Raw genomic sequence first — 24,619 nt, forward strand, 5'->3', positions numbered from 1 at the left:
TCCAAAGTGAGTATATTAAAGATGAAACAGCAACAACATGATATTAATTTGAGGAGGACTCGGAAAAAAAAAATCCGAGTCCCAGATGGGATTTGAACCCACGACCCTCCGTGATCTAGTCGGGTGCTCTAACCACTTGAGCTACTGGAGACTCTATGGTGAGCAAGGGCCAATTTGTGGGTCTCGACTGGAACCGCATCACGCGGCTACACAGCCAAGTAATGAAAGGCACACAAGAAGTGAAGAACTCACTAACAGCATCGCGCTGTCACCTTAAAGCATATCAAAGATGCGGCCAACCAACCTCCAAAGTGAGTATATTAAAGATGAAACAGCAACAACATGATATTAATTTGAGGAGGACTCGGAAAAAAAAATCCGAGTCCCAGATGGGATTTGAACCCACGACCCTCCGTGATCTAGTCGGGTGCTCTAACCACTTGAGCTACTGGAGACTCTATGGTGAGCAAGGGCCAATTTGTGGGTCTTGACTGGAACCGCATCACGCGGCTACACAGCCAAGTAATGAAATTACTTGGCTGTGTAGCCGCGTGATGCGGTTCCAGTCGAGACCCACAAATTGGCCCTTGCTCACCATAGAGTCTCCAGTAGCTCAAGTGGTTAGAGCACCCGACTAGATCACGGAGGGTCGTGGGTTCAAATCCCATCTGGGACTCGGATTTTTTTTTTCCGAGTCCTCCTCAAATTAATATCATGTTGTTGCTGTTTCATCTTTAATATACTCACTTTGGAGGTTGGTTGGCCGCATCTTTGATATGCTTTAAGGTGACAGCGCGATGCTGTTAGTGAGTTCTTCACTTCTTGTGTGCCTTTCATTACTTGGCTGTGTAGCCGCGTGATGCGGTTCCAGTCGAGACCCACAAATTGGCCCTTGCTCACCATAGAGTCTCCAGTAGCTCAAGTGGTTAGAGCACCCGACTAGATCACGGAGGGTCGTGGGTTCAAATCCCATCTGGGACTCGGATTTTTTTTTCCGAGTCCTCCTCAAATTAATATCATGTTGTTGCTGTTTCATCTTTAATATACTCACTTTGGAGGTTGGTTGGCCGCATCTTTGATATGCTTTAAGGTGACAGCGCGATGCTGTTAGTGAGTTCTTCACTTCTTGTGTGCCTTTCATTACTTGGCTGTGTAGCCGCGTGATGCGGTTCCAGTCGAGACCCACAAATTGGCCCTTGCTCACCATAGAGTCTCCAGTAGCTCAAGTGGTTAGATCACCCGACTAGATCACGGAGGATTAATATATTAAGCATGACATTAGAATTTTAGGAAATATTCAAGTAAGGACTCGACAATCGAGACTGAAGTCACTGAAATATGAAATTCTCAGCCCCTTTTGAGTTCTGGTGTTAAAATTGCATTCCTTCCTAATAACATAAATAATAGCAATAATAATAAACGATGGAGCTGTACGGTATCATTTAACAAGCAATGTCTCCTTTGTTTATAGGAAAGTTTTTCTTTGTTTAATGCTAAGAAGTGGCTGCAAGCAGTGGTTAAAGGAGACAGCATGCTGATCATTTACAAAATCAATGTAAGTTTGGATTGGGACATAGTACAGTTTACAAAGTGATTAATGGAAATGAAGACTGACAGCTTTCCCTGTTGTATGTTTGTATTCGGTTTTTGGCCTTGACCAATCATCAGCTAACACTTACTTCCACCATGTTGGACGAACTAACCAGCGGCAACATTCCCATTTCGTATGAAAAGGAAAAAGTAAACAGAGATTGTACTCCTTCGGAGAGAGACACAAACCGCTTGCTCATTCGTTTTCGCCTTTGACTTTTCAAATCCAGTCACTGTCTCTACTAACTCAGGTTGTTTAAGAAGCTCACGGTAAGGTAATTTCTTTATTACACACTTAGCAAGATGGCTCCTTAAAGATCCTTTGACGTCATCATTTGGTACATTCGTTTTCGCCTTTGACTTTCGCCTGCTTTCAAAACCAGTCACCGCCTTTTACTTTTAAGTCAATGCACATAAGAGGCTCTCGATCAGTACCGTACTGCAATTTCTTTATTACTACCACTTTGAACAGAAGAGAACGACTTTCTTTTTCTTTTTCTTTTCCTGAACTTCGATACAGTCTTTTACACAAAAAATTGCCAACATTTGACGAACTAAAGGAGATGGAATAAGCCTGATAAAGTTTGAAGCACCGCGAATTCACTTTTTAACTGACGTTTTCGTACCCGTCGCCGTCATTGTTGCTTAAGCTTCCTATTGCTGCGCTACGCTTCGAGGATCACCAGGAGTAGTTAGCTCAAAAGTTTGTCCGGTTTCAAACTTTGCCCAACAGCATGCAACAAATGCGGCAACGGTGTCTTTCTGAGTGATAATATAAAACTGATCTGGTTCAAGCATTGCTCTCTTTCTCTCTCCACAGAATGACAGTAGGAGGTTCAGGATAAAATTCGGCAAAAGCAGTGATCGCTCGGCAATAGAACATTGCCGCCAGTTCGTTTCAGAGATTTCATCCCAAATTTCCGTGCGTGAGATATCCACGGAGGCCTGTGTCGAATCTGATTCTCAGGTTCAAATGGAGGACTCTCAGTTAATCTCGCCCGAGTCACAGCATGCACCTGTTAGTAAAGATGCTGGAGCTGGCGCTGAGGCGAGAGGATTAACTCTTCCCGAGTTAGCCAACAAGGTAGGTTACGTCTAAAATTATTATTGTCACTGTTGGCAGTAAGGAAACGATTTTTTGCTCTAACTGGGGTGATTATCAGCGGTTTAATTGAAGTTGGACCGAGTGATCAGCGCGTCGGACTCGCAACCCGTCGGTCCCGGGTTCGAGTCCCGGTCTGACCACTGTTTATAAAGGTCGGATGAGTAGTTGGTTTGCAGTCGTTTTAAAATGTATTGCTGGAGATTACAGTTTCAAGTGCTTGAAAATTCGGCCCACATCAGATCATTCTCGCCTTAGCAAAATGTTCCAATTTAGTCTGATCCTAACGGGACGGGCTTGCTAGGTTAACAAGGTTGAATATTACGAGAAAGTACGGAAGTGCTATAAAATTTCATGACATGATTAAAAAAGGGTACACAAACAAAAGGAGTCAAAATGGCCATATAGCTTTTATCCAAGGGTTTAATAAGTGAGTTTTACTGCTCGTATTTAACCGGCAATTACCCTTCTCAACCCCAAGAGACCTTTATGGTCTCTTCCTCTTCCTCTAGTTCTCTCTCTTATGTAAACCGAGTGAAGTCTTCATGTATATACTTGATGTGAACACTATACATACCGTATGACTTGGTGTTGCAGATCTCGTCCTCCGAGTCCGTTTCCGATGTCTCTCAGCCCACCGGACAAATGACTGTACTACAGGACAGACTAAGCCTGCTAGTAAGACTGTGTTTAACTGACAGTAACTTCCCTGCTTTCGTAGAAGCCGTTGAAAAGGAACTGCAAAGCTTGACGTCATCTCATGATTAAAGATTAAAGTGCTGCGTCTGTCCCGTGCTGTTTTTATGTTAAGGCGCTTTTAAGCTTAGAAAATCCTCATATGAAGTATCAAAGGGCCGATAATTTTAGCGAACGTTAGACCCGTCTACGAACTTAATGCCGCAAATGAGTAACAACAATAGATTTTGAGCATTACTCCATCAGTCGTTATAGTTGTTATACATGAAGTTCGTTTGTCCAGTTTCAGTTCAGTTTAGGTTTGTTTCTTTACAATTTATGCAATATCATAAAGCAACAAAGGAATAAAGTAAGAAATAAGAGAAGAAAACACAGAGGTGAAGCATAGCTTTTGAGCTAGTACGTTACTCAACCGCGTTACATAAAGGGTAACCCAGTCTTCAAATTCAGTTTCAGACTAGTCTTGCAGTAAACAAGGTGAAAAAACATTTAGTAGAGCTATAGTAAATAGCCCAGGGCGGAGTTGTTCGAAGGCCAATTAGCGCTTAATCCGGGGTTAGATTTAACCCGGGTTTCTTTTTCTTGTGTTTAAAAGCATTTTCTGGGATAATTCTCTGTTGTTTTTAGCGCTTTCAATCATCAACTTGTAGACAAAAAGAATTAAAACTGAAATACTTTTTAAGCTTTTAAATCTGAATTCAAATCTCGCACTAACCCTCTGTTATCTCAACCCAGCTTTGAACAACTCGGCCCTTCGGTTTTTTGGTTTTTTCCTAAATCCATACCTGTAGAAAAGGAAGCCTGATTTACGGAAAATTCGCTTTATTTTCATTTATTGTTTAAGAAAAGTTATTTTTTACAACAAAATGTTACAATGATCTAATGCGCATTATAACGGGTTTGAAATATTCTTACATTGCATATCTCGACTATTTATAAACCAAGGCTTATCTACTTTATCATATACCTTAAACCATTCGTTCTGAGAGCTTCGTGACGCTTTGTCACGCGAAGTCTTGTTTTCTCTTACACGGGCGGCCTCATCAGCACAAAAAGTGATAAACAGGTAGATTATTTTTAGCACTTTTTCCGAGACACAACGGCACAACTTGAAAAAGTTAGCCAAATCTTTTCAAGTTGCATTTGTTTTTATTACCTTCGTTAATAGTTTCATCGCGCTTCCTAGTAAGCACTTCTCAACAAAACATGAGGGACATTTGGCATAGTGATGTTTCATCGGTTGGAAAAGATCTTTGGTGGACTTTCCATGTCTCGTGATATTAGGAATGGTTCAAAACAGTGGATCAGGAGGTTCATAAATTCTGCATGGCTCTTCTCGCTTTGGAATTCCAGCTTATAACGCTTGGTCCGTCATTTTTATCTACGGTATAAGGAGGGGGAGGCCCACTGTAGCTCAGGGTCTTTTTGAGGGACTGTGGAGCTCTGATGGGAATTTTACTTTTGGGCGGGGCCGTTGTCTCCTCGTGATCATCCGAATCACTCTCGGTGTCGCTTAAAAACATTGGTCCGTTCTTCAAGAACTTTCCTGAAATAGGGGAAGAGGAAAACCAAGAGAATATTAAAGAGTTTAGACAGTGTTATTCGCTGTACATGGACTGTTTCTTGGGTAGTTCGTCTTTCCTTATTTCTAAATCACATCCACCTCGGGGCTAGAAACTCCAAGGCCCTGTGTATAGAGACAACTTGTCCGGGTAGAAAAGTCACTCACATACCCGAGCTACCCTGAGCGAGCCAACGTTTCCTTCATCTCCATACAAAACTTGGCGAACCGTTTACTTGAGAGGCAAAGAAGAAGGGTGACGGGTCACCCTTTTCCGATGGCAAGATCACCCTCCTAGCCGGGTCAACTTTTCTCTTCCTCCATTTTATGTGCTTATTGACTGAGTGGGAGGGCCGGACGGGAAAATAATTGGCCCGAGGTCCGACGCAGCGAACCCGCATCACTCAGCACGCTTTTCTAGTAAATACCGTACGCGTACGGGAGTTTTCTCTTTCATATGCTTTACCAACGAAATTGCGCACAGGGCCCTACGGGTCATATGATAAAAGCACTTTGGCTCGCCCAGCCGGGTTAACTCGGTCAAGGCCAGACAATCAGAGCATGGGCGAGCGCGGTTGTTAGCTCTTCGCTCAGGCAAAGGGTCAGCGTTTTTTCATATAAACGCTCGCTAAACATGGCTAGAGTTGACTCGGCTAGGAGGGTGATCCTCTTTCCCGAGAACAATACTCCATATAAAAGAGGCCCACGTTTACGTTTTAATACTGTTCTGCAACCTTATATACTAAAGCGACTATGAAAAAAGTCTGTTGAGATTTAGTTGATTTAAAAATACCTGGATCGTTGAACTGTTGTCCAAACTGTTGTAAATTCCACCCTTGGGGTAGCATTTCTAATCCTTTAGGTGAATCTCCGCAGTCGTTTATCATGGTGAAACGATCGCTAGGTTCATCCTTGGATTTCAGGCGCCTACCTCTACAATAAATTACAAATGAAGAAGATGTAGTCAATATTCAACCGATATGATGAGTTTTTGCCCCAACATAAAATAGCCACCTTATTTCCTTATTTCCGGCGCGGCAATCTGCATAATTTTTTACATCATACTCAGCCTCGTTCAATAACTTTGGACTACCTAAGCGAAAACCCGAGAAACATCGGAAACAATTCGTTTTCTCTTGTTTCTTTGCTTGCTGTCGTCTTTTGTGCACGATCTTTAATTTACCGGATCGATTTGTCTGTTGGCCGCGGTTTATAATTAATGAAATTTAGGCCACACCGGATCACTTAGTCAGCCAATGAGAACCTCAGTGGCATCAAGGGAAACTGCAGCTGTATATAAGAACAAAAATACGGTAGATTTGAAAAATGAAGAATAGCCTGCGAGCAAGCTCTTCATTTGGGAGATATCGTGAAAAGTGGACGCGCGGGAGGCACGCGAGAGGCGACGCGAAACCGCTCGCTCGTGCGGTCTCGCGCGTTTCGCTTCGCTCGCCCAAATAGGAGAGCTAGCTTGCTTACAGGCTAAATGAAGAAGAGTAACTTGCCTTGCGCTTTTAAATAGCTGACTCAAACGGGAACGGTTGATGGAAAAAAGACCAGAGACTAGCTAAAGTTGTTGTTACCTGTGCCAGCAGGTACAGACGGTCCACATGATTCCTGTTATACCAATTCCAATAGCGATAGATCCTACTATGATGTACCATAAACTCCAGTCTGAAACAAATTCAGAAAAAAAGGGTTGGGTCTCAAAAGATTCAGCTAATGCTGCCAGTTAAATTCCCTTAAAATTTCTGCTTTTATCAGAGATCAAATCAAAGTTACAAATAGTGAGCTATCATGTAGTAAGTTAGAAATAGGCCACCACTGCCATACGGAATAGAATCATTACAGTGATAAGGGCTCTCCATGCAGCGCAACAGCTGGTAACATGGGTACACCACAGCCGTGAGGGCTGCAAGAGGAAGTCCTACACCTACGTACATGAACACTCTGCTAAGGAATACTGGTCTGAGGAACGTTAGAGATTTAGGAGTTGTATGAAAAGTTAAGCCTTATGGAGTCGTCTAGATCTTCTTGGCGTCGACCAGCCTACCTTGCAGGCGTTCGAAAGAAAAGGGAAATTGGATTTTGGGCGTGCCTCTCGCGCTTCCCTCGCGCCCAAAATCCCCTTTCCCTTCCCTTTCGAACGCCTGCCACGCAGCCTAACTGTCGTCGACCGGAAGAAAGTCTTAAGTATTTCAAATCAGGATGGTGTGTAATTTTAGTAGTGTTAGTAAAGTGTGGTCATTGTTAGTTGTTATTGATCTTTTTTTACAGACCTGTCCCTTGGTCTTCCACTTTCTTCCTTGATGTAATATAAGCAATTTGCGAGCTTCTTTTGCTTGTATAGTAAACAGGAACAGGGATACATAGCTCCTTACTCGCACAGTCCCCTGCGTAGCAGTTATCTCCCAACACCAAGGCCAGGTCGCATGTCTGTTCTGCACAGCATAAGGCTGCACATGTTTCGATGCTATCTACCTCCGCGATCTGCGTGAAGTTTCCCGCCCTTAGACCTCCTAATAAGGTATGGTTGTACAGAATGTGGCTTCGGGTGCATTTGGGAATTGATGTATACTCAGCTTCGTCTTCAAGAAGTTCTGATTTTAAATTTAAAGGATAAAATGGTTATAGCTGTTGCTTGAAATTTTAATTACTTAAGGAAAAGGAGCTTACGAAGGCTTGGTTTTAACATGCGCATTTGTGTATAAACATGCAAATAGAGGTGCTTTTACTTTCTCCCCCTATTGCAAACTCCAAACGGCTCTATGTATCCTCTGAAGATTGGTAAGGTACTCAATTGAATTTATAAATGTGAACTTTGAAAGTAATAAGCAAGAGTTAGCTTGTCTACAAACCGACACAAAAAGGTATTTGTGACAATTTATACATTTCTTGTAAAGTCTGTTACGTCGCAATAGAGAGCTTTCGATTTTTTAAAATAGTAAGGGCTGGAGAACACCAACAAAAGAAATGTCTTTTCTGTTTGCTCTGTTTGCCTCCTCCAGCTTTTATTCCGCCAAAATAAAATAAAATTACCTACTATTAAATTACTTTTAAAAACAACGTGTTCCTTACCCTCCTCGGTTATTTTGGGTGCCCATTTCAGGAAGGCTATCCTAGGGTAGAACTTGGACGGCTGTGCTGGAATGGTTTGACAAACCCGATCGCTGTAACAAGACACAGAATAACAGTAACTTCCAAGCATAAAGGCCATGTCACCGCGACCTAGGTCACACGACCTGCCAATGCACTCCTGCATATTCTTAGTCTTGCCAAGAGATGTGAAGTTCCCTGATTTTATTCCTCCCAGTAGTGTGACGTTCGGGTAGATTTTGCTGGCAGAGCAGCTACTTGTTTTCAGGATGGTTGGGTGGGGAAGTTTGTCGCTGATTATCTCGTGGATTTTCATGGAAGGAATTTCTGAACTTGGCGCTGTTGGTAGGACGTTTGCTGTCAAGTAAAACATTGTGCCATAGTTGTTGATTTTTCAGTGGTTAAAAGAAACAAGGCACTGAACATTTTTACATCTAAGTCATACAGTTTGTCAGAGGATTCGCTAGAAATTTTCAGGAGATGGACCCAGTCTCCCAATCGTTTTCACGCGGGTGACCTGCTTATGAGTGTGGTGAGGCAAACATCTCACTTGGTCTTAGAACATGTTAGAACCGTGGTCTTCAGGCAGGTTAGGGCTTTCGAATGTGGCTAAATCGGGGGAAAACAGCGTATTTTCTTTTGAAAAAGTATCTGAAAGATGTAAAAAATGAGTTGCATTATACAATCCTATCTCTTGTTTATCTTTTGTTCTTTTGCTTTGTTTTTCTTCACACGTGAATACGATACATTCATACGGCGTTAAAGCAATTTTTTACCGCTTGAAAATTCGTCCGTTTAACCCTTCTTTTCGCAAGGAGCCACCCTAGCCGTACGAAAATTTAGACGCCTGTCCGTTCAAACATTTGAACGCCTTATTAAGGCCAAATTTTTAGCGGCTCCGGTCGAAAACATTTCCGGCGCGGTGTAAACAAATTATGGCCGTCTAAATTTTTGTATGGCAAAGGCGGGGTGGCACAGGTGTGTGGTAACTAAGCTCAGAGACGCCATGTTAGATTTGCTAGAGAAGCGCACTGTGCATAGGCAGCTGGTAAATCCACAGAGTTAAGTTAAATTCAATCTGGTTCGTGTCCTGTCAAATTTTTCAGCCGGTCGAAAATTCTTTCGGTACGGTGTGAATGTAGCGTAATACCGACCTTTTCTAGAGAGGCTTGGATTAGGAGTAGGATTAGGTCTTTGCAGCTCCCTACGTCTGATAAACGCTATCTGTGGGTCATATATGGTGGGCCTCGCTTTGACCGCCTGACAGAGCTCCTCGCTAAAACAGTCCACTGCGATGCATGTACCTCCTATCATGAAGGCCAGGTCGCACGTCTTGCGCTCGCAGCAGAGAGCAATGCACATGTGCATGTTTTTCTCGTCGCCCAGGTCACTGAAGTTCCCTGCTTTTATTCCTCCCCTCAGTGTCACGTTCTTTAGTATTGGGCTTTGGGTACAGTGAAGTTCCTCTTGAGTTAAAGGGTCCTCAACAGACACTAATGACACATGACATGAGAAGAATGTTTAAGAGGAGCTCTGAGCAAAGCACCATGGGTAAAAAAATATGGTATGATTCATTCCAAGAATATTAATCGTCATCTGATAGTGCGGCACCATGCCTCGTAAACAGGAGCTTAAACAATGCATTTTTTCAGTTGTACTCTTTTCTTTTCTTGTTTTCGCCCAATGTAAGGGAATCCGGATTCTGGGATCCAGGAAATTTTTGCTGGTGCAATCCGGAATCCAGAAAATTTTTGCTGTGAAATCCGGAATCCTGGGCTTTGGAAACCGGAATACGGCTTAAAGAATCCGGAATCCATCTTCCATTGACAAAGAATCCGAAGTCCTCGAAATTTTTGCTGGTGGAATCCGGAATCCAGCAAATTTTTGCTTTGGAAACCGGAATCTTGGGCTTTGGAGCTCAAGGAATCCGGAATCTCACTAACAATTGGATTTCAGAATCCAAGTTCCACTAATAGAGACTGGCATCCAGTACCCGAAATCCGGAATCCACGGTATGGAATCCAGACTCCAAGACTGTTTTGGCTTCCCTTACATTGGATGAAAGACTACATTGCGAACAAATGTATTTTTTACCCTTTTTTTTCCTGGTTCTATAGATTACCTGCTATTTGATCCTTGGCTGGATTTACAACTATTGGTCGCACCTTGGTAATCTGCACGGTTAAATTACTGGGTTTAACTGTAGTAATCTCGCAGTGCTCCTGACTGAAGCAGTCCACACCATAGCAATGTTTCCCAGGCATGAACGCCATCTCACAATCATCCTTGTCACAGCACATCTGAATGCAAGTCTCCATATCTTCTGCCATTCCCAGGCGCGAAAATTTTCCCGCGCGAAGCTCGTGCGTCAGAGTGACATTGGTCAATATTGGACCATGCGGGCATTTCAACGGTCGCACATTTGTGATCTCCGACTCGAGACTTTCCTCTGAAAAAAGAAAGTATTCTTTAGCCATTATCGAGCATTTGCTGACTATCTGTTTAAACTGCTGTTTGAAGCTAAGAGCATAGATTTCTATGACCGAACACTGCAAAACTGTTCGACTGAGTTATCAAAAGTACCGAATTTTTTTAAAATTTGCATCAATTCATGTTTTCGTCTCATCTCCAGTTCGACATCGAGTGATTTTATTTTGGATTAACTCATTCGTTCGACCGCTTTCTTAGCTCGCGCACTGGACACTAGTCCAAAGACCCTGCTAGTTTTTGACTTCGTCTTAGGCTCTGCATCAATAGGCCATTTTTGCACTAAGGGGGTCATGTGACATCGTTTTTATGAAAATGAAAGCTATATGATTTTGCCTTTAAAAAACAATTAGTGGGTCATATCTTAAACAAAATAATAGTCATTTGGTTTTTCAAACCCCGCACCATTTTCTTAAAACGAGTAAGTTCGTAACTGGTCACGTGACCAAAATGTGTTTTTTAAAATTTTTAATTACCTCTTTCTGAAAACAAATTTTGCACTTAAACTTCAAGGAAAATGTTGAAAAGAAGATAAGGTAACGTTTACAGCACATCTGAGTGTAACTCTCAAACGTTTAACAAGATATAAGCGAAAAGTAGTTTTGGTCGCTATGTATGCCCTCCAACATGGCGGCCAATACAAATCACACTACTTTGTTAAAAAATCAAAGTTCCATAAAATATCTCCCTTAAATGCATTTCCTCTCAAATCTCGGGTGTAAGATAATGTTCATGTGCCCTATCAATTTTTAACATCAGCAAGGTTCCAACTCATTGTTTAAAGGAAGCGTTGGTCTCGTGACCTCTTCGTACATGTGGCTTATGATACTGGCAGCCTGGCATTTTAACCCCTTTTAGCTCCCAATATCCAAATAGAAATTCCCCACTGATCTCCATACATTGGCTTCAAAGAATTAGTGTAGAAAATTTGTAACAGATCAGAGCATGTTCCCTTCAATGACCGTTTTTTTTTCTAAATCTCATAACGTTTCTCTTGATTACGTATTGCTATGAAAAGCAATAGGAGAAAACTCATGTTGGATGTTAACCCTGTGTTTATTTATTATTTATTATTTTATTTGCCACACAATAATTACAAAAAAATAAAGGAAAAGAGAGAGAGAGAGAGAGAGAAATGAAGTGGCGAGGAGACCTAACAGAAACTATAGGAGCTTATGAGAGGTTAGGCTTCCTCGAACTACGGGTAAGAGCTGTTTAACATCAATTAAAGAAAAGATGGCGAAAAGTCGAAGATGGAAAGATTTATGAACTGTTTTCATATTTATTCAATAATTTAATCTTTCTTAAAAGAGGAAAGAGAATGAGAGTTGATGACCTCGTTGTCAAGTGAATTAAAAAACTTAGGCCCTTGAAAAAAGGGCGAGAACTTCTTAGTGTTTTTATTTCGGGTTGCTAGTACCCGTAGTTACTTTTTTTGCAAAGGTAAAATTGTAATCTTTTGTAACAATAAGGGCAAATAAAGAAGAAACTATTGTTGTTGTTCTTGCTGTTTTATGTTGCAGAATTAAAATAAATTTCACCATTTTTTTCCTTTCAATTACCGGCTTTGAGCCGTCCCTCTTAGAGCAGGCTACCTTAAGTTTGCTCATAGTAATAAGAAGCCGGCAACCCGAAGCCTCACGCAACACAATATCCACTTGCTTGAAGCATCGATAATACCAACGAGTTAGCGACATAATTGTTCATCGAATTCAACATAGTGTCTTATCCTTTGCCAACCCAAGATTCCTATGGCCAATTCTCGAGAAAGCTTTAACTTGTTCAAGAGTTGTTTAGGTAAACTGTTTCCTTTGAAATAGCTGCTTATATACTAATGTTAGTTGACTTCACATTTATAAGATGTCTTATGAGTTAAAGTCTTCTGGAATCCTATGTAATGCTGCCGCGTATTTCAGTTTTCCCTCGCTAATGTTTATTTTGTTAACCTCTAGGTATAGATTCAATTTGTTTTGTTGGTGTGGATCGGGATGAGACATTTTGCTCCCAAGAATTAAATAGCCCTAGGTTGTAAATATTGAAAGCAATTTTTACGCCGCCGTCACTTGGCATCCGCCTCGCCTATCCGATGACAACTGCATTAATGAGAAATGCCTTAAAGACTACAGAAAACATAATCAATTGAACATTTCTGAAAACGCTCTTCTTGCGTTTCGCCCTTTAAATTATCTTAAATTATGTTTTGACTGGCCATTCCACTTCAGTGCTCCAATTATCCGATCCTTGAGTTTGTTCGCCACTGTGCACAGAATTGCGCATTTTCATTTCGCTAGGTAGGGATGGATATACTTTAAGTTTCGAAAATGAAATATTTCCTGTTGCAGCAGGAAAATGGTGAGTAGAATGCAATGGTTTGCTACTCTTGAAGTGTTACTGAATTGTTGCATTTTTATATTTTCCAGCGCGAGAAGCCAACTTTACCAAACACTTACCTGTCAAACCTCGAGAAAACTTAAACAGCAAAGCGACAACCAAAATGGATGTTCCAAAGCCCATCACCTCGATAGATATCTAAACGTTGTGGATTTTACAATCTTTAAAGGGCAACTTCAGCGAAAAAAGCCGAGTTTAGGGTGAGGTTTCACCACAATGCATCATCGGTCGATCCCGGCACGTGGTCCGATTCATTTCATATGCAACAAAAGGCCATATCCACCTAATATTTTCTTTTGTAGTCCCCAACTTTGTATTTCCGCAGACTGGTGACCTTATCACGTGCCATTAAAAGCTTGTTACCATGGTGATCACAGCCGTTTACAAGCAAAGGGAGACAGTGTTGTTTTGAATGACCTGTCGTTGAGTGAAAACAATATCAGCAGGTTACAAACAGGTGACTGCCCTATTTAATGAGAACCGTTTAAGGGCGTAATCTCTGATTAACTCCCAAAAACTTAAAAAAAAAAAAGAAAAAAAGAAATTCCCCTGTCAATGTTTTGCCTAAGATGTATCATGTTAAATCGTCACAACATATCTCTGTCCAAACTAATAAGGGTTTTTTTGTTCGTGTTTATACAAAGTAATCATTGTGTAACATTTTATTGACTGGGCGGCTCTTTGCTTGAAAACCATATATTCGCTTTTCAGTGTTTCCAATCATTGCCTTCCGGATAAAGACATTATCATTATCAGAATAAACTCCTTCGGCAAAGGAGAGGATTCAAAGACCATTTAATTCTCTCTTGCTTTAAATTACAAGTACTGCATCTGCTTCTTGTCCTGGCACCGACTCACCGAACTTGTTGTAGAAACCAGTCAAAAAGCGATGTTTTTTTTAAATAGGCACTCAGAGGTGTGCTCTATTTGAGACTTACTGAAACTCGCCTCTCAAACTCTGGCAAAAAAAATTAAAATGTGATCACAATTCCTGTAAAACGAGAGCCTAACAGCCATCACGGCCAGCAGAGTTCTCCAATTTGGTCACAAAAGCTTTGCCTCACCCTGTTATTTGGAGGATTTTTATCAGGTGGCTGGTCCTGATCCCAACGTTTCTTAACCCTTTAAGTCGCAAGAGTGACTAAAGTCAATTTTCTCTTGAGAATGTCAATACATAATCAAGAGAAAATGTTGTGAGAATTGATAAAATGATCACCAGGGCCGAGTTGTTCAAAGCTGGGTTAAGATAACCCAGGGTTAGTGCGAGATTTGAATTCAGATTTGAAAGCTTACAAAGCATTTCAGTTTTAATTCTTTTTGTCTACAAGTTCATGACTGGAAGCTCTAAAAATAGCACGGAAAATTGTCCGAGAAAATGCTTTTGAACACAAGAAAAAGAAAACCGGGTTAAATTTAACCCCGGGTTAAGCGCTAATCGGCCTTCGAACAACTGGACCCTGATGGGAAAAGCTTTGATCAGCAAACAAATTCTCTCAACTAATTCTTTAAGGAAATGTATGGAGATCAGTCTGGAGAATTTGTATTTGGATATTGGGGTTTGTAGCGGTGAAGAGGTGGAGAAAAACATGCTATATTTGGTGGCACTTTTGGTCACGTAAAACAGGAAGTATTTTTAAAATTTAAGCCGAACGTGCAACTAACTTTATAATCGGATCAATCGGATCTCGACTCGCTTTCAAACAAGTTTTCCCGAATCCCACATCGTAAAATTTCATAAATCCCGTATCCCGTTGATTATTATATTTCTGGATCTCGCTCGCCCTCTTGCTCTAAAATCCCGAATCGCAAAGCTAACTCCTGGATCAGTCACAAATTTGTGATATTCATAAGCCTTGATTTAAACTTCTTCAAGAATCATCAATAAATCAGGAAGCCATACCAAGCTTAAGGAACAGTGCTGTATAGTGTATCCAAACATGCCAAAGCATCCTATCTTAAAGCCATTTTTTTCAATAAACCAATCCAATCCTAAAGACTGAACGATTCCTGTTTCCAAAGAATAATGACAAAGGAAAAATGTAAATGCACAGTATACCCACGCTCTGAATTGATTTTATTACATATTTTTTTAAGTACAAAACCACATATCTGTTCTAAATATCCATATATACAAAAGTGTATCAAACGTTGTTTTTCTTTTTACAAAAATATCATCTACCATTCGTACAATTCTTACAGTGCACTCTAACACTACAATGCTAACCTAGAAACAGCAATGTTGCTTTTTTCCTTGTTTGTACTAGGAATTTTACTATAGAGATAGTAAATCAAGTCCTTGCATAGAGGTCCGTTGAGAGATAAGCAATATGCGATGAGACACCGAGTTTAGTTTCCTCGCATCAATACTCAGCTAGAAACAACTTAAGCCCAACAGACCAGTTTCGAACGTTGAAAATTCTCCTATATTCCTACTTTCCTTCGAGGCTGAGGGGTATAAAATAAAAGAAATTACATTGAGACCTATGGATGAGTAATTAATTTCTTTTATTATATTTCCCTCGTCAGCCTCGGAGCCAAGTATGAATTTTCAGAATTCGAAACTGACCTATTACCGTTGTAACTCGGCAATTCTGGCAAATGAACTACCTAACTGTTCACAACACTCAAAATGATATGAAAAGTTGAATACGCTCAATTAACAGGTTTTTTCATGACTAGTCATATAGTTTTACGTGCGAGTACGTAGCCCGTGACGATAAATAGCGATTTGGCGTGGAAATCATTCATTCTTGCTCAGTTTTAAGCTGAGCCACTCAGGGGTGGATGGCCCACCCTCGAAACCCAAAATCGCGCGGGTCACATTAGTAACATCCCCTAAGCTAATCTATCCCAGCTTGGCTTAGTCCGCTGACCAATTTTTTTTCCTGTACCTAAATACAAATGTGCATGAATATGAATGTTGTTGAATAGATTACTATCTAAGTTAAATTTACTAGAGGTGTTAAGGAAACCAAGGTTTGTTCGCCTGTGTGTTATGGTGTAGGTATTGTTCAGTGTCCTTTCAATAGGCCATTTCCGAGTTCCGAAAAATCTCACTTTCAAAACGAGGCTAAGTGCGAAATTTTTGTTGTGAAAATGAGTTTTTATTTGCATCACAACGAAAAATAATTTTCATATCAATGGCTTCGCACTTAGCCTCACTTTGAAAGTGAGATGTTTTGGAACTCGGAAATGGCCTATTCTTGGTTTGCAACCACGTGACAAAGTCAACACAATAGAATTTTTTCTACAAGAATTTACATGGGAATAGATTTTAGTTCCCAGAGTAGAGAAATGCTTCTGTTCTTGACCACCAACATGGCCGTCGTGACGTCACGTGGAAACCAACAATTACGTAATTATAGATTCTAGGCTATTGTCCCTAAAAATGATAAGAATATCATAGTCTAGTCTGCTACACAGCCGTTTTTAGTGTCGTCACGCAACGCTGCTCCCCACAAACTAAAAAAATTGAAATAGATCCACAGCGCCACTTATTTTCTTGACTACAAATAGTCCCCCTGTTTCATTGCTAGTTTGGCAGTCAGCGATGTTCATTCGCTGCCCTACTATACCTGTATCATCGAAGACTTAAACTAATCCGGAAGGAATATCCACGGGTAAAATACTTTCTGGCAAAGTTTTCAACAATATAACGGATGAGCAACCGGGGACTAATTCCTAGCGAACCAGTTTTAGAAGCACTTGAATTTCTTGCTTATGATTGGACAGTAGCTATTTTCTGTCCAATCAGAAGTAGGTAATTCAAATGCTTCAGGAACTGGTTTAGTAAAAGTAAGTCTCTAGAGGCTTTCCTATTGTTTTAAACTTTGCGGCCAACTCGCCCATAAATATCTCTCATAAATATCTCCCATGACCCAGCTACCCTTAGAGCTTCGAGGACGATTTCCCTTAGTAATATAAGGGACTACTCGTAATATACTGATCGCCTAGCGTCCCACTTGGAGGTTCTTTTGGCTCGTCACGCAATCCTCCCCAACGTTCGTGGGGAAAGAACGCGTGACGAGGCCCTAAGAACGTCGGCCCTGGGAGGCTACTTATTGTTCACCGCGGTATAAGTTATACATCGTTCAAGAGAGGATATCCTCTCCCCTCTCGTTTAAATAACCGACCCGCGAGGTTGCCCACTTGAGTTTAAAGTTTTGCCTTCGTTACTATCCAGTTACTTGCGCATGAAGGGAAGAAGACATTAATGTTTGGTGATCCTCTGTAAATGTTAGTCTAGGGGTCGGGAGGGCTGAGTGGGCAGTTTACCAGAATCTCCCTCTCCCCCCCGTCCCCCTTACGACATCCACCAGGTTTAAATGATCTGAATTCATATAAAAAATTAAATAAGCAGTCTAAGTATTATACAGTTCTTAACCAAGATTGATCGTGTTCCTTCTTATTGCCTTTCTGTGCATTTGGGGCTCAAATCTGTATATTCCAGCCGTTGACAGAAAATTTGTGGCACTACCTTTGCTCAACTGGTCTCGATTTTCTCGCTCTTTCAAGCGTTTACTTGTCTCAGCAGGAGCAACGATAAATTGGCTTTTGGTTCTGGCGTAGATATATACAAGCTGTGGACGGTAAACGGAGGATCGCGCTTTCACAGCCTCGCATTGTCTTTCGTTTAAACACGTCACAGAAAAACAATTATTTTTAAGTAGAAATGCCACGTCACAGGTCTTTGAGATGCAACAAATCTCAACGCATGCCTGGATGCTGGGGACTTTACCGCGATCCCGAAAGCGTCCCGCAGCGATCCCGCCACGAAGTGTGACGTTAGTCATTACTTCACTATTTGTACAATAGCCCTCTTCTTTGGTGTCCAGTTGTTCTTCAGTAGTGCTATTTACCTCGTCTTGTGTTTCAGCTTTGGTTTGAAGGAGCTCTGAAAGAAAGATAGTTTTGTCAAGGGCATAGATCTCAGGCATAACCCCTATGTTGCTTTGTCTTTAGAGCAAAAGGGATTAATCTTCATAGTGATCGGCATGAAGATTGTCCTTGCAATATATATATTGCTAATTAAAAAATCAGGGAGGTACTATGAAAAACATATTTCTTAAGTTTAATTCCCCTGATATTTTATTATTATTATTATTATTTTCACGTCTACAGCAACAATAATACTTTGGGAGGAAGATATATGCGAGTTTGCTTTTCGATCATTTTGGAAGAAGTGCTTAGAGGTGGCAGAGTCTCACCGAGAAACTCACTTTCAGTATGTCTTCACTAAAAATGCTGTGGCCAGGGTATGTGTGATAAGTGAACTTTTCGTTTCTATGACCATAGCTTTGCTCAGTTCCCCTAGCACTTATGGTATTTCCGTAGTTAATTATTAGTTCACCGTTACCCTGGGTGCCAGAAGCTTTTCATGCGCGGTTGCTTTTTCTCGCGGCTTTGCCGCTCGTGTCTTTGGCCTTCGGCCAAAGACGAGTCGGCCTGTGGCCGACGAAGCTCCTCCTCGGACGCGAGAAAAAAACCTTTGGTACCCAGGGTACCAAACCCTGAGCTATTTGAGAGATTTAGAGTACCGCTTACGGCAAAAGGCAAACGTGAATTTGTACCACGTGTCCAAGTTTTCCCTTTACTTTTCTACCCCCAAATTAGTAGCTTTACGTAAGTTTTGTTCTATAATAATTATCTTGGACTGTTTTTATTTGTCTATTTTCTATTTTGAGAAATTCTGAACTTGAATCTGACGTTGTCCGTCTGCGTAAAGGCGAGTCTAAACGACATAAAATCTCTCTATTGTCACTGCAAACTAAACCACGCAGACATGAATTGCTAACGAAAAATACAGACTTTCCGATTACCCATCTGACTGAAAGGCTTAGCTCCAACTTCCGCTACATAAAACCACACCCAACCCATAATCTCCTAATTTGCTCTGACGGAGAGATAATAAAAATGATAATAAAAGCTTTATTCATACTGGAGATATCTATCAGCATTTATACAACGCTGGTCCTAACAAGATGTCCAGTAAATAAAATTTATAATAATCTTATTCTAGAACGATAGCGCCCCAAACGTCAGGTTCTCAATCTCCCACACCAACGGAACACCACAATTCCGTTACAAGCTAGCCCCTTTATCCAATTGTTGCATGATCCCTTATCCCTGTTCCCGGTTCCCAGTTCCCTCCTTTTAGTAACATCCTCACCTTTTTTAGCCTGGCTTTCAACGTCTCTCCTGACGTAGGACAGCCTGGGGTAAAAATCAGACGATGGTGCCGGCACCTCTTCACACAACTCCTCACTTGCGCACGTGATTGAGTAGCACGAATCTCGCAGCATCAGTGCGATATCACACGTGTTACGCTTGCAGCATAAGTTCACGCACGCTTCCATGCCGTCCACATGTCCTATAGGCGTAAACTTGCCAGCGGAGAGTCCACCACGCAGAGTGACGTCATATGAAATGACACTTGGTCTGCAAGACATACCGTCTCCTATTGCGATCTTTTGAGGAAGAACTGTGAAGATAATAGAGATTTGTGTTAGTGTTATTTATTCTTGCTTCTAACGTCTGTTCGAGACAGTTTTTTTAAAGTGATATCATAACACAACGTTGCCTATGTGGGGTGATATTACATCACCGGTTTTCCACACGGCACTTTCTTTTTGCTTCCACTTAAAATTGATCTAGGTGTGAGAAATTATTACGAAATAATCTCCAAGAGGGACTGGCAGGGGAAGGGTTGGTGGATCAATTGGATCATTTTACGTATCTGGGTAACTGACTACCTACCCTTCCCCTAAACCAACATTAACAGTTACTTATCACATAGGGCAAAATGTTGATTTAGGGGATGGGTAGGCGGTCAGTTACCCAGAACCGTATAATGATCCGATCAATTTAGGTTTCTGGGCAACTTCCCACCCACCCCTCCTCTAAGCCAAAATTTTGCCCTAAGCGAGAATTAAGTGTTAATGTTGGCTTAGGGGAGGGGTAGGTGGGCAGTTTCCTAGAAACCTAAGTTGATCCGATGGTCGGGGTAAGTTGTTTGCACGGGAAATAAGAATATAGGTCAACAACGCGTTTGGTGTTTCCTGTAAGCCTTCGCAGGAGATTTTCACGTCCTACATACCTTCTTCGTCTCTGGCTGTTATATACGATAGTTTAGGGCTCAAATTTGTCAGCAGACCCGACTTTCGGGCTAGCACAGGCTGACATAAGTCTTCATTATAACAATTCACAGCATAACAGTTCGCTTCTAACATAAATGCTACATCACAGTCCTTTCTGCCACAACACATGCGAATACATGTTGACATTTCCGCGATTTTTCCCAAATCCGTAAAATTTCCGGCCTTGATTCCTCCTTTCAGTGTGGAGTTATGTTTTATATCACTGTTTTTGCATATCAACTTTGAGTTTGTTGCTGGGAGGTTGCTTAAAGTGATAGCTGCAAAGAAATAAACATGTTTGAGAAACTTATTAAAAATTAAAACTCAAAAGGCAAAAAGTACCGTATTTATTTTATTAAGCGCCGCGGGCGTTTATTACATTTTTAGCGTTTTCGATGCGGCGTTTATTCAAGGGCGACATTTACTCGAGGGCCACGTTTTTTTGGTCAAAATCGCATGTCTTAAAGAATGCACTGATAATAATTACGATCAACCGTTTGCTAATAATATGTAAAACAAAGATGTTTTAGGTTCCAGAGTCTCGCCTTTTTTTGCTGAAATAGAGTTGGGCATTCTTTGCGGGATCACTCGAGGGGGCAATACGACTAAGAGGAACGACTTTGTATGGAAGGGAGAGAGGGGTGAAAGCTTTATCTCTTAGATGTGTGACTAGCAGCGATTTTAACAGGAAAAAAGCCAGTTCTTGGTCGGAGTCTCTAAACATTTCTACAACTCAGTGGCGGATCCAGGGGAGGGGCCTGGGGGGCCCGTCCCCCCTTATTTTTAGACCAATGATGAGGCCCTAATGACCGTAAAAAATTTTTTGGAGACCACCCCTCCCCCCCCCCCCCCTATCTGCCTACTGGTTGTAGCATTCACCTTCAAGGCTGATCCACACATACCTGTATCCTCGGTCACATTAGTGACCCATCGTCGTACAAATGCCACCGTTGGTCGATAATTCTTGGTCTCGGTTTTGACCGTCTTGCAAAGCTCCTTACTAAAACAGTTCACAAGAAAGCAATGTCCGTTTATTAACATCGCTAAGTTACATCTCTCAGACACACAACAGAGCCGAGTACAGGAGTCGATACTTTCTACTGTACCAACATCTGTGAAATTTCCCGCTTTAAGCCCTCCTTTCAACGTAACGCCTTCTTCTGCTTCGGTCTCTGTGCATTTAAGATTCTGTGGAACTGGGTGAGAACGGCGGCTGTACCCTGTAAGCAAAAGTAAAAATGAGGCAGTGTCACTAGCACTTAGAAATAGTTACAGATCGCCCCATGTAAGGGAATCCGGATCCCGGAATCCGGGAAATTCTTTCTTGTGGAATCCGGAATGCAGCAAATTTTTGGTGTGGAATCCGGAATGCAGCTGAAGCAATCCGGAATCCAAGTTCCACTGACAAATAATCCGGAATCCAGAAACCAAGACTGTCTTGGATTCCCTTACGTGGGGCACTACAGTAGCCTGCGTAGCAGGCACCGGTATTTTTTGGGGGCGAAAAGAGAAAATTCGAGGACGCGCGCGCGAGGGAAGGAAAGGAGAGGGCACCTCCTCTCGCCTTCGCGTGTTCCCCTCGCGCAGCCTTTAAAAAAAGTTAACCGGTGCCTGCTACTCAGGCTACAATACAGAGGCAGCAGAGTGTTTAATTCGCTACGAGCTACCGACAATTCCCATACTCCGAGTGAAGTTACAAGATCAAATCTCAATCATAAAGCGCGTTTTGGAAGTTACGAAGCCCAAAAAAGCTACACGCTACAGCAGGAATGGGAGAAAAATGCGCGCATATTTCCATCGGTATTTCCATCGGTTCCATATAACTAACTGGATATTTTGTATCCTTCGTCGTTTCGAATAGGTGATCTGAAATTAATAAACTGATATTGAGCTATATTATCTCAAAGAAACAAACTCTGACGATCAGCAGAACAATACAGTAGAGTGATGACAAAATATGATTTCACTTTTCGCCGTTGACACACAATAACGTTAACTTCACGCCCATTGAAAATCATGTCAAATCCTATGACTGATTACACTCTTATCGCAACCTCAGAGAATGTGAAATCAGCGAAGTCATCCGATGACTTCGCTGATTTCACATTCTCGGAGCTGCTTTTTAGAGCGCTAAAAACCAAACCAAAACAAATAATATAAATTAAAGCTCTTTCTAGCTCGAATACTTAAGAGCAATAATGTAACACATACAATCTTGTTCCCCAAAAATATCAGTCAACAACTTTAGAATCCATTTGATAGTCTCGAAATAAACAAATACCGTAAAATTCCGAAAATAAGCCCCTCCAAATAATAAGCTCCCCAACTCGTAACGTAAAAAACCCTCCGTTAAATCGCCCCTCCAAATATAAGCCCCCGGTGGTTTGTACTTGGAAATTGCTCTCAAATACAAAGTAAAACAAAGCAAAAAAGGTAAATTTCCTTCCAACTATAAGGCTAGTCCAATCGATTTTGAAACGCCAATTTCCCTCCATAGGTAAGCCCCTCCAAAAGAAAGCCCCTCAAAAAGGGCCTTTGAAAAATTTAAGCCCCGTGGCATATTTTCGGAATTTTGCGGTAGTTAACAAAAATGAACATTTCCCATACCTTCCTCTCCCGTTATAGTGACGTGCGAGATCATCAACGAAGAAGGCGCTTTTTTGGCGGGTACAGCAGTGCACAGCTCCTCACTAAAGCACTGAACTCCATAGCAATTTTTCCCGGACATTAGCGCTACATCACAATTTTTTTCTTCGCAGCAAAGCTGAATGCAGAGCTGCATGGCTACAAACTGCGCCAGTTTCTTGAACGTACCAGCGTTTATTCCACCCCTCAATGAAACGTTTTGTTGTATTGGGCTTTGCGCGCAGGACTCGATAGGTCCAGCGGTCTTCTGGGTGGTGTTTGACAAAGCTACAGATTGAGAGATTAGGAAATGAAAAGTAAACAAAAAAAGTAGACATTCCTACAATGTTAATCGTAATTGTTTATAAAATTAAAAGTGCGACATAAATTCCCTAGTTTTCATGGAAAAGTTGACAATATATTATTTTACATCCAATTTGAGCGTTTATTCAATTGGCGAAGATCAAGTTCGAGCCTGCAGACGGCTCAGAGTTTTACCTTTTCACGAGTGGTAGTTGTACATTCAGATTACCAAAAAAGTCACGTCGTGTTTAAGGTCAGTATTTCATTGTTTACTTTGCATGTTGCAACTTCCAAGTTGAAGTCCATGGAGTGGACTCAAATCCCTATTAATGAAAACAATAGAGCTACAAATACTATAAATACTAATATTTAAAATTACTTTACGTTGGCCTAACGATGTCAATTATGATATACTAAAAGGTCTCGGTTTCTTTTTCATTACGGAGATCGGACAACTGTGATCATATAACTGAGCAACACAATCCCTTAATTTATGAGACTTTTTAGGCCTTGAATCTGCGCCGCAAAAAATTATGAAAGAATTCTTACTTTGCTACAACTCAACTTAAGGTTATCATGATGTACAGTGTCCTTGCACGCGGAAACAGACTCTGTCTTTTTAGTGGTCATTCTAAGCGATCTTTACCGCACTTCGCAAGATTCGTTATAGGTGCTGCTCTTTTAGAATGTTACACTTTAAACAAAAGTTATCCAAAATTACTGGTGGAAACGAATAATAATGTCTTTACCTTTCGTCGTAAATCCCAGTGATACCAGTATTACAAGAACCAAAATGGCGGAATTGAATGAAAGCCACCTAATCATGATACCATGATGGGAGATTTTTGCAGGAACAAGCTGTCCTCATCCACTCCGCATCCTTCACGATCCTTTGTCAATTAATCCATCTTGAATTGCAGAAAAAATCCAACCATTTTCGAAGCGAAACTCTCGATATAAACGCTCTGCTTTCTTCCTTGGTCTGTGGCTCAACAAGCTTGTGAATAATTAATAACGTTGTGTCATCTGCTAATCTGACCTAACTTGGGGTTATATTGTTGTTCGACCAAGCTTGCAACGGGTTGTTTTGCTTCAGAACTTCAGTCGACCGAATCTACTTCAATAGATTCAAGGAGGCAGCGTGGCCGAGTGGTTTGAGCGCTGGACTTGCCATTCGGAGGCCCCGAGTTCAAGTCCCGCTCTGACCGCTAGTTGGATTTGTTCACGGTAGTCACGAGTTCAAATCCTCAGCCACGTTTGTAAATAGCCAGCTGGTTTGCCTCAGGCCAGTTGGGATTCTTAACCCTGTTAAGTTTGATTTGAATTATTTGTTTCAGGCATTTGCTCGGCCCCACTAGCATTAGTGCTATAAACACTGCCAAGGGTAAATAACGGAATTATTATTATTATTAATACGAGAAACTCAGACGCCGAAAAGACAAGAAAACCGCACACACAAGAAAACCCTCTGCTGGTGTGAGTTGTCAGTTATCTTGGTGCCAACATCGGTGATCCCCTGTGGGCAGGGCTAACACTGATCGTGTAAAGCGAGCAATTTATATTGAGAATCTGATCACACAAAACCAGCTGTTAAAATGAGTAGATTTCCTCAGCACTGTGACACCATGGCAC

General features: G+C 41.4%; 2 protein-coding genes across 2 annotated transcripts in view; one reads left to right on the top strand and one right to left on the bottom strand.

The window, feature by feature from the left end:
- Positions 1-3,461, top strand: part of LOC140945310 (meiotic recombination protein REC114-like) — a 4,535-nt gene extending 1,074 nt beyond the window's left edge. Inside the window, exons 3-5 of the mRNA XM_073394350.1 lie at positions 1,472-1,555; positions 2,411-2,674; positions 3,290-3,461. Coding sequence (XP_073250451.1) covers positions 1,472-1,555; positions 2,411-2,674; positions 3,290-3,460 — 519 coding nt within the window. The 3' untranslated portion in view covers position 3,461. The remainder of the gene's footprint in view (positions 1-1,471; positions 1,556-2,410; positions 2,675-3,289) is intronic.
- A 743-nt stretch (positions 3,462-4,204) lies between these two features.
- Positions 4,205-23,961, bottom strand: LOC140945311 (uncharacterized). The gene is made up of 13 exons (XM_073394351.1): positions 23,737-23,961; positions 22,667-22,972; positions 20,962-21,279; positions 20,020-20,337; positions 19,093-19,404; positions 17,308-17,817; positions 10,168-10,494; positions 9,200-9,538; positions 8,028-8,402; positions 7,229-7,549; positions 6,533-6,623; positions 5,743-5,882; positions 4,205-4,934 (listed from the first exon to the last, which is right to left on the bottom strand). The coding sequence occupies exons 1-13, from the start codon at positions 23,810-23,812 to the stop codon at positions 4,702-4,704; spliced, it is 3,666 nt and encodes a 1,221-aa protein (XP_073250452.1). The 5' UTR covers positions 23,813-23,961; the 3' UTR covers positions 4,205-4,701.
- Positions 23,962-24,619: the final 658 nt, after the last annotated feature.

Source organism: Porites lutea, chromosome 8, assembly GCF_958299795.1.
Source record: "Porites lutea chromosome 8, jaPorLute2.1, whole genome shotgun sequence".
Lineage (NCBI taxonomy): Eukaryota > Metazoa > Cnidaria > Anthozoa > Scleractinia > Poritidae > Porites > Porites lutea.